We start from the raw sequence: 10,478 nt of genomic DNA, 5'->3' as shown, positions 1-10,478 counted from the left end.
TTCCAACGGGTGCTAATGAGCTTTAGAACAATGGAGGCCCCGGCTGGCACACAGAAAAGAGGAGATGGGTTATTTGTGCCTGACCTGGTCCTGCAGTGCCACTGGGATCTGAGTCAGCGCCCCGTCCAGCCCTCACACCCGGGCCAGTCCTGTTACGCTCCAGTGGGGCTGCTTCCTCTCACAATGAGTCCGCCGCTCGTCCCATCGGGGCCCTGCCGCCTCGTCCCCGTTTCCTGGCTAATGAGGGTGAGATGCTGTGAGAGCCAGTGCGTACGGAAAAAAACGAAACAGGGCCTCATCGATGAGCCCCAACCACCCCATGCTTACATGAATAGGTACACACACACACACACACACACACAACACACACATAAACATACCCAAATGTAGTTCTAGTTCCACGATGACGGACGATTGGCTAATCTAAATGAACTAAGTTGATTGTGTGGGCATTTTTTGCACCATATGACATCATTTTCAGACTTCATAGTGGCATCATGATGACACCATTCCTGTCAAATGATACATTCTTTTTATACATTTTTCTAAAGTCTGTTAGGATGCAGAGATACCTAAAAAAAAAAAAAATAGAATCCATTTTTGAACGATGCATGACGCCATTTTCTTCGTCACTTCTTCGTGACGTCACTTATCATATGATGACAAGTGATGGGGAATAATTTTCAGGTGGCATAATGCTTTCCCTTGCCCCTTCCCTCTACCCGACTGAATGCCAAATCTCAAACCTCTTACCCCATAGCCTTATTATAACCCAAACCATTACAAGCAAGTCTTGACCCTCAAACGTTCTAATGTGTCCTCACTCCGCAGGGTCTTCACCCCAGATGGTCCTCACAAAGATATATGTACAAGTACTGCAGACACGTGCGCAGGGCCGAGGGCAATAAATACCCTGCTGACTAGACCAGCTGTGGATCGCATCGACGTAATTGAGAAAAAAACACTATGTTCACATATACAAACGCGATTTCTGGCAGAAAAGGTTTCAACTCCGCGCTCGCCGCGGTCAAATTTAACGAGAGCCCCAACAAGAAAGGGAGAGATGTGACATTCGATCACGGTCTCCCCCGTGGGTCTCGGCTCCTTCCCCACATTTGCTCTTAACCGCGTGATGATATTTTACCGTACAGCCGGCGAGTCTGCTCTGGGCGAGGATGATGACCTTTAATGGGAGATAAACGAGCTCCGCGAGAGCAGTGTCAGATACTTTGATTTGCCCAGGTCTGACTGTACGTGGCAAACGGACCGCACAGGCCACTCGGCGCAGCGCCGCGTCCGGGGTCGATGCCTGCATTGCTTGCAATTTAACAGTCGCACACATTTTACATCGATGATCTGATGATTTCATGACTTCCTTCTTTCCACGTGGGTTTTAGAGAACCCACGTGGACCTAACCGCTGGATTATTAGAGCACAATCCAAGGACAAGGAGGCCTCACTAAAGAACTCGAGTACCTCACTCACACCCCACTGAGCATCGGCTGCCTTTTGGCGAGTAGCTCATACAACCCCGCTTCAAAATCACTGAACTATCCCTTTAATATATTCATCCGGAGCTGGAGGCCCTGTCAGCCCTGTCTCCTGTGGAGGCAACGTATTCATGCAACCAACTTTGTGAACTGTCGTCTTCGAGCCTCGATGTTTGGCATTTTGCCCAGCGCCATTTTGGCTTTACCTAGCTGTCAATCGCCTTGACTTGAAACTAGAGATTGAGACCGTATACTCCTCAGGAAAAAGGTTTACTGAGGCTATAAATCAAGTGAGAAGAAGTGTCTTGTTTTCTTTCTTTTCGCGATGACCGGAGTCGCCCTCTGCTGGTCATTTGAGAGAATACAGGAGGTTTCGGGGCACTTCCGCATTGGCTTCACTCGCCGAACCCGGAGGCTACGTCCATTTTTGAACGTCTACACGAACGTCTATGAACATCAACGTTGTACAATATGCAGAAAAAGGTAATGCTGATGTTTTCCTCTAGGCAAAGAAGCCCATTTCCTTTACACATAATCTTTTGGCCTTAGACTTTTTCTTAGCTATGTGTTGGCTCTTCCATATTTAACATTTTGAAAAAACATATATATTCTTTTCTCTTTTTTTTTTTTTTTTTACAAAAATCACATCCTTTCATTTATCATGAACACTTGTCAAATAACCGACACAATAAATATCTGCTGTTTCTACGGTGGATTACAGATAGACCCCTTGTCTGCGGGATGTCCTGGATCTCCATTGTAGTCGACTTATAACGAGTTGGACTGCAAATACAGGGGTAACTTGTCAGCAGAAGGACATCCGCACATCAAGCAGCACTATTGCCCTTTTGTTATTAGCGTTTTCTGAGTTGGCACTAGTCCAGGAGGACTGCACTTAGTCCTGGTATTAAGTCAATTGTTTCCGTCCAGCTGTCAAAAGCCCAGTATGGAAGGGTTTCACAATAGATTTGCTGTTGGAGTGGCAGTGAAGGACACTTATTCTACAGACGTAATTGCTACAATTAAAACCTTTTTTCCTGCACGCATGTGTGTGTACGTTGAGTGACAGTGACAAGTTATTATGCTGCCACAGTCCGATCGGCCTCTTTGCAAAGGGTCTTTCTTCATTGTGATTCCTAATGTAGCCCAATGTTAAGGTCGTTCTGGGAAATGCAATTAAGTCTCGTCGCCGATTTGGACAACGGAAGAAAACACTGCGTTGGCTTCGCAGCTTCACTCATTTTGTGACATAATTAGTAGCACACACACACACACACACACACACACACACACACACACACAAAGCCTGGCTAAACATCAAGTGCTTTCAAGGGAACAGTCTGACAGAACTTTTATTCTGGTTGTTAATGAAATAGGTTAAGTTTCTCCAAATCAGCCCCTTTTCCCCCTTTGTCTGCATGGGTGTGCACGTGACTGCCTCATTCATGGAGGATTTCTTGATGGATGTGTTAAACAGAGCCGCCACATATTAAAAAAGCTTTGTCTCCCTGACGACGGTGATCCTGTGAATGACAAGCTTCACACGTGCAAACATGTGACGCTAAATGTCCTTAAAAAAGGGGATTTTCATTAGAGCCGGACCAACATATTGGTTATGGGCCTGTCACGGCCACGTCGGTATCAGCACTTGTGTTTGCCGAGATGAGAACTTAAATTCCACAGAACAAACAAAGCAGAGAAGATGTCGATTTCTGTTCGCATTTTTCTCAGTTTAACTTCTATATATTTGGTTGTTTGGGGGTTTTTCTTTTAATTCACTGTGTGTTTTTTGAACGATAAAGTTCACGGTGGAACTGTAACAAATATCAAGCCTCAGCTAGACTTCTTTGTCGCGAGGTTTATAATGACATCTTGCGGGTCACTGCCAGTTGATATCAGCCCTGCCGTGAGGATCCATTAAAGCTGAAGCGTCGGGAGATAACTCCTTTCCCCTTTCCAATCATGTAAAAGGGTTAATCACAGCAGGGGTTTTTTTTTAAATCGGCAACTTTCATTAAAAGGTTAGCTCTTTTCAAATGTCTGTCTGCAACTGTACAGTCCTGTAATGAGGAAGTCAACGTTTGTCTTCCCCACACACACACACACGCACGCACGCGCACACACACACACACACACACACACACACACACACACACACACATACTCAGTGTAAATGTTTAATTTCTACCCCGGTGAGACAAATCAATCAGGCCCCCAGTAACACAAGAGGCAATTAAATCAACTCGGACTGAGGGATCAAGAAATTAGACAAAGCTGAATTTAATATCCTTCATGCCGAGCCGTGTGAAATAACAATCCTGTTTGTGTGGTGTGCAATACTCCTTTGTTTCAGGCAGTGTAGTGTTCTCTGATAAAAATGGATTTGATATTACACTGTGTCATTATCAGTTACGCCTTTTTTTTCTGGAGATTCTTCAATTCCTATAGAAATAAAAAATATTGATTTATAGACATACGATCTTTTTAATGTGACTTGCAATGACATCCGAAGTGTTGAAGAGAAACCAAGCGAACACAAGGGAGACGGGGAGAAAAGAAAAGACTACAGGGTTAAACTCACGGTTCAGTTAATATCTGAAAAACAGACAAACACAGCAAATGTAAGTCAGTTCTGGTCTGTAGGGACCCAACACATACTTCAAATGTTGGCAAAATATACTCCATGTTCGCCATTACAGCAGGTTGTGACTGAACAACCAGCGGTGAAAAAAGACTATAAATACTGTACGAACGTGACAGACACCTTGACACACACACACACACACACACACACACACACACACACTCACTCACACATTGACCCAGTGTAATTACCGAGGAGTTAACGGCTCAATCATAGCTTTGTGCCAGGTGGGTTCAAGAGGGCACATCATAGAAATAACAGCAGGTGTTTGAGCTAATACGACACAATGCAACAGTGCAAGCGGTGAAAATTCACCATCATTACCTTAGACATTTAATGACAATGTGCAAACACGTACAAAACAGCATTAATAATGTACAGACCCCGGGGGGGGGGGGGGGGGGGGGGGGAGTCAAAATACACCTTCCTCTGGCCACGGCAAGAGAGCGAATACAATACTGTGTGTTGACGATATAACACCACAACAACAAAAACAACCGTACTTTGGTCCGTATCTCTGTTTGGTTTTCAGACCTTTTCTCGGAGAGAAAATATTGAAAGCTCAGAGGGTTTCCCCCTGCCGTCATTATGGCTCGGACGTCGACGCCGGGATGCAACTCACGTCTGCTCACGATCAAATGAATCATTTTTCTCGGTGAATCATTTTTCTTTTGTGGCGAGCGACGACACGCTTCCCTTCGGCAGTGATCGATCCGAGGAGTCTCACAGGCTGCAGGCCGTCTCCCCGGGATGCTCCAATCCAGATTATTTTACAGCCACGCGGAGTCTGATTGTTTTTTTTCTGAACCCCTCGATGACACCGCGGCCCCCGTCCCTGCATCGGGAATAAAGTAGACATTTCATATAGAGACCGGGGCGCCGTCTTTGGCGGGTTTATCGCCCGAGCTCATGTGGGGGTTCTTCGATGTGGAGCCCCAGCAGTGGTACACCGGCCGGACGGGGGCGCCGCGGTTGCCACCGGCGCGCGTCCCTTCGCCCTTGCTCTTGGTCTTGGTGTGAGTCCTGTCGTGAGGCGGGCCGGCGGCCTTCTTCCGGCGGCAGCCTTGCTCCTGGAGCTGAATGTGGATGGGCAACTGGGCCTGGGGCTCCGCGGCGCTGCTGCGGGCGCCAACTCGGTTCCCGCCCAGACTGGGCCAGACGGAGAGGAGCAGGCAGCGCAGCTCCCGCTGGAAAGACTTGTTGAAGTAGAAGTAGATGAAGGGGTTGTAGACGTGAGAGCTTTTGGCGAAGAGGGCCGGGAAAACGAAGCCCTCGGGAGCCATGTACCACGGATCCTCGTCGAAGATGAGGAGGAAGGACACAACGGCGTACGGGGCCCAGGCGATCACGAAACCCAGGCTGATGCAGAAAAACATCTGGAATGGAAAGCAACACACACAGTAACAGGCGCTGTGAAAAAACAAGACACTAGATTGATCATTTCCGGTGATGCGCACTCGTAAGGGGGGAACACATACAGCGGGTGTCCTGGGAGGCTATTCCCTTCAGACAAACAAAAGCAATGGTCATGTTGTCGTTGGTTACTGACAAGTCATCTCTTCCAGTCGTATAAATAGTGACTCTCCTCTAGAAAGATGACAGCATTGGTCACATGGTGAAAGCACGTTACGTTTTCCTTCCCTTGGTCAGCAAAGCAGAAAAATCGGAAAAAAAGAAGAAAAATATAAGGCACAATTTAATCAGGGTTTTTTTTAAGCTTTATTAAAGGTTAACAAATAATTAAACATGTGGGTTGTTATATGGTGGAAAATCCTCCTTTTATCTGGAGGGTTCTGTCGCACTGATTCCAAGGGTTGTGTGTGATGTGTTTGTGTGTGTGTGTGTGTGTGTATGTGTGTGATGTGTGTGTGTGTGTGTGTGTGTGTGTGTGTGTGTGCGCGTGTGTGTGTGTGTGTGTGCGTGTGTGGTGTGTGTGATGTGTGTGTGTGTGTGTGTGCGTGTGTGGTGTGTGTGTGCGTGTGTGGTGTGTGTGATGTGTGTGTGTGTGTGTGTGTGTGTGTGTGTGTGTGTGTGTGTGTGTGTGTGTGTGTGTGTGTGTGCGTGTGTGGTGTGTGTGATGTGTGTGTGTGTGTGTGCGTGTGTGGTGTGTGTGTGTGTGTGTGTGTGTGTGTGTGTGTGTGTGTGTGTGTGTATGTGTGTGTGTGTGTGATGTGTGTGTGATGTGTGTGTGGTGTGTGTGTGTGTGTGTGTTCTAGTTATGAGACCAAGCAGAAGCTGTGTGACGACCGAGACCCGAACAGCCTCCATCTTTGCTTATTTCTCAAAGTTAATGAAGGAGTTCAATTAAATTGAAACCAGGCAACAAAATAGAGTTGACGGTGATTAAATAGATAAATAAGTAAATGAAAACTGCCAAGTCTATCAAGTAAGTCCTGTCCGGCAGTTTGGCCCTCGAATATTCGCCCGTTCTCTTTCGGATGCGGACGTCGGTGACTTGAGGAGAATCTCGACGCCAATCGGCGTTTTCGTGACATCTCGTCACACACACGTCTCGCTGGAGTTCTAATACTTCAACATTGGCTCGTTTCGCGTCTTTGCCCGTCTTTGCATTGGCCTCGCATGTGAATCTCGCCACGTGACGAATTCGCCTCACGTTCGGTGTAAAACGCACCATGAGTCCCAAGTCTTTCAGAGCAAGTGGAGCAGTCCTTCCTACCGGGAGTTCACCAGGTCGGAAACTTCTAACTTTAACGTCTCAGGTCAAGTCTTTAACTCGTGCCTCAAGTTAGTCCAATATCCTAAGTCCACGTCAAGTCCTCGGTTTTGTGATCCAAAGAGACAAAGGTCTCCGTTTCCAAATGGCTGTGGTGCCCAGAACACCAGGCCCAAACTACATAATGTTCATGCTTTCAAGTCCCAAATCAAGTCAAGAGAGTCATGAGTCACAGCAAACTACGTTTTTGGTGTGTGCAGGTGCAAGTCCAAAATCTTATGTCTGAGGTCTTAGGCCACTGACCACGGAGAGACGCTTTTCCGTGTGCCGCAGGTTGCTGCGGAGGCCCCTCGCCGACAGCGAGTTGGAGAAGCGGGACACCTTGCAGAGGATCCGCCACTGGGACACCGCGATGAGGAGGACGGGCACCAGCGTGAAGCAGGCGAACGAGCAGATGACGTAGAAGGCGTCCTTGGCCGAGGTGTGATAGCCCCGCCAGGCGACGGTGCAGGACAGCCCGTACGGCTCGGGGGCGTACGCGCCCCAGCCGAACAGGGGCAGGCAGGACCAGGCGGTGGCCACCAGCCAGATGGCGCAGCACGCCGCGCGGATGGTGGCTCCCTCCAGCCGCAAGGCTGTGAAGACGAACACAACTTGTTCTTCATTCAAACTCTATGTGCTTTGGGTCCAACTGACTGGACCTTCAGGTAACAGCCAACGGGGGGGGGGGGCGGATAAGGAAAAATGAATGGATGATTCTCTGTGGGGTAAATAACGTCAAATGAGAGCAGTCAAAAAATGAATGGATTCTCTTGATGGCGCGCGGCAGCTCGCTCACCGTAGGCCGCGCCGGAGCAGGTCTTCAGGTAGCGGGTGACGCTGATGGCCGTGATGGTGAACATGCCGCACAGGCCGAAGACGAAGCAGCCCAGGCCGTAGTAGACGCACGTGGCGTGCTCCCCCAGCCAGCCGTGGCGGAAGGAGGACAGGATGGAGAGCGGGTAGAAGCAGATGCAGCAGAGGAAGTCGATCACGGCCAGGTTGACGCACAGCAGCTCCGAGGCCACCATCGTCTTCCTCCGGCGGTAACAGACGACCAGGACCAGCCCGTTGCCGAGGACCGAGAGGAGAACTGCGGAGGAGGGGGAGGGAAGAAGAGCCGCCTTGGGTTTTACTCTCGCAAAATAAACCTATTACAGTTGGTGTGATGAGCGCGTCAGCAAATCTTGCTTTCATGTAGAGTGCTGTCTGCTCAACCTGGTGAATGAATCCAATATTCCCTCTTCTTTTGGTTCCCTCTAGTTTGGGAAAATATACAATAAAGTACAATGTTCACCATGAGGACCAGAACCAAGTCAGCTCGCCGTGGCATAATTACACACGTGCATACGTTTGTTCAGTTTTTCTACTTATAGTTTGGTCCAAAATGTCATTCCTTTGCCCTTCGTAAGTCAATCAGAGATCGCCATGGTGATGATAACCATCATGCTTCCTGACGGCCTCCTGCCGTCGCAGGTGGGAGAAGTCCGGCTGAGATGTCGAGGCGGTGGACGGTGTAGGTTACACGAGTGCCACTCAAGACACCACTTACAGGTAACATCCTGTGCACAGCGCCACTCAGAAGCACTTTACAGTGCAAATCACAGTCACCCATTCACACACACATTCATGCGCCGTTCAGAAAAATGCCAAAAGATTTGGGGGTGCCACTCAAGACACCACTTACAGGTAACCTCCTGTGCACAGCGCCACTCAGAAGCACTTTACAGTGCAAATCACAGTCACCCATTCACACACACATTCATGCGCCGTTCAGAAAAATGCCAAAAGATTTGGGGGTTTTACGAATTCGACGAATCAGGCTCTTGCTGCACAAACGGAAGGCGTTCGCCGTTGGTTTGGGGTTTTTCTCGCGGGATCTGTTGACACTAGATGTTTTTTTCTCATCCAAGCCCATGGTAACACAATCTCTTTCAGAGTCAAATATAAAACGACAAAAAAACCTGTTGAGCGGATGACATCTGAGTCACATCATGCTTCGTGCGTGCCGCGGTTTATTGGCTCCATTGCGCTCGGGTTGCATTTCGGGTTCATCGATGCAGCAACTTATCCACGTCCTCAGCCAAGTGTGAAAAAAATATTTATAGCAATGTTTTGCTTCTTCACCTGAAACCGGTGGATGGAAACACACGGAAACAAAAACATCCATGTAAATATGATCAAACTGCTCAGCATTCATGCACCAAAAATACTACAGTATGTTTATCAACCCCCCTTTTTTTTTTTAATTTCAGAACAACTATTTCACATATCAGCACCTGAGGTAAAGATGTTATACAGTGTCTGTCTATAGTTGTGAGGAACTAACCCCTAACCTTAACCATCACAACTGAATATCTAAACTAAACCATATTCTAACCCTAACCCTTGAACTAAACACACACACACACACACACACACACCAAAAACAACCCCTCGGTTGATATCTCTCCTCACAGGTGCGATTACTGTATCGACTGACCGTGTGCTTGAGACGAACGAGTGCATTGAGAATCGTCATCGAGCTCGTTTTGACCCGGAGACTCTCACAGACCTTTTGCCTTTGTCCCAAAGTGATTCACTGGGACGACCAGTGTTTGAACTTAGAAAAAAAAAGAAGAAGATCTGCTGGCTATGAAGACTGACATATTCAATTTAACTCCAGTGTGTCCTTCACTGCAAAATCCACCTGCTGCAGCCTGGAAATTGTTCAAAGCCACTAAACTTTATTGTTAAATTCTAGGTCATAAAGGGTTTTGAAAAATGAAGGACGGGAGACTCGGACTCTGTTGACTTTGAATGATTCACTGTAGATGGAGCTGAAACAGAACATAGGAAGCGCTCAAAGAAGATCACTTTTACAACATTACAGCTATATAACACATGCAGAGTTTTTCTTTTTAAATTCCCTCTCAAAGCAGATGCCTTTGCACTTTCTAAAAAAAAAAAAAAAAAGTTCTCATGTCTGTATGTCTTAGTTTTAAGCGACACCAGTTTTACTATAACGAGCGTCGAGTCAAGTGATGAGAGGGAAGCGGGGAGCAGACGAGGCACGTACCGACGCAGAGGATGGCGAGTCCCACACATATGTCCGCGGCGGGCGTCAGTTTGGAGACGAACGCAGACGCGGTCCGGTTGCGCGCGGAGGAGTTCCCAGACATCAGGTGTTGCGGGGTTTAGAAAAAAAAACCCCAAAACAACCCCAAGCTCATCTCACGAGAAGAGGAGAGGGATGCGCGCGCGTGCTCATTCGGGTAGCCATGGTAACGCACAGCATCATCTGATCGCATAGGAGCGGAGCGCACACTCTGATATGTACTTGATTATTTTTTTCATTAGTAGCCGAACTCATTGTTGGACCCTCGCGGTCAAAGGCAGATGATGAATTTTAAGGTCGGGCCACAAAAATGTGTTTCACTGATGCATCACAGTCCAGAATGTCTCATGTAATAAAACAAAATTAAACCCAATCAGACTTATTAAACCTGCCCCATATTTGTAAGGGGGCGTCTCTTAAAAAAAAGAGTTGAATCCAATATGTCAGAGAGGAAAGATGGATTGGAGCGTTTCATTGTCAGCCAGCACTTTAGAAATGAAATGTGCACAATATTTGGACTTTTTGGGGCCGTTT

General features: G+C 47.6%; 1 protein-coding gene across 1 annotated transcript; it reads right to left on the bottom strand.

Annotated features, from left to right (window-relative positions):
- Window positions 1–4,559: 4,559 nt before the first annotated feature.
- On the bottom strand, window positions 4,560–10,008 carry opn8c (opsin 8, group member c). The gene is made up of 4 exons (XM_047328853.1): window positions 9,906–10,008; window positions 7,647–7,982; window positions 7,112–7,443; window positions 4,560–5,510 (listed from the first exon to the last, which is right to left on the bottom strand). The coding sequence occupies exons 1-4, from the start codon at window positions 10,006–10,008 to the stop codon at window positions 4,995–4,997; spliced, it is 1,287 nt and encodes a 428-aa protein (XP_047184809.1). The 3' UTR covers window positions 4,560–4,994.
- Between the last annotated feature and the right edge of the window lie 470 nt (window positions 10,009–10,478).

This window comes from Scophthalmus maximus, chromosome 18 (assembly GCF_022379125.1).
Source record: "Scophthalmus maximus strain ysfricsl-2021 chromosome 18, ASM2237912v1, whole genome shotgun sequence".
Lineage (NCBI taxonomy): Eukaryota > Metazoa > Chordata > Actinopteri > Pleuronectiformes > Scophthalmidae > Scophthalmus > Scophthalmus maximus.
The sequence above is the reverse complement of the archived record's forward strand: the minus strand, read 5'-3'. Positions and strand labels throughout refer to the sequence as shown.

Coding starts and splice junctions, on each gene's coding strand:
- opn8c (XM_047328853.1), bottom strand. CDS start 10,008: ATGTCTGGGAACTCCTCCGCGCGCAACCGGACCGCGTCTGCGTTCGTC. Junction 7,983..9,905: donor ACTCGCCATCCTCTGCGTCG/GTACGTGCCTCG, acceptor ATTTTGCGAGAG/TAAAACCCAAGGCGGCTCTT. Junction 7,444..7,646: donor CTGCTCCGGCGCGGCCTACG/GTGAGCGAGCTG, acceptor TCGTCTTCACAG/CCTTGCGGCTGGAGGGAGCC.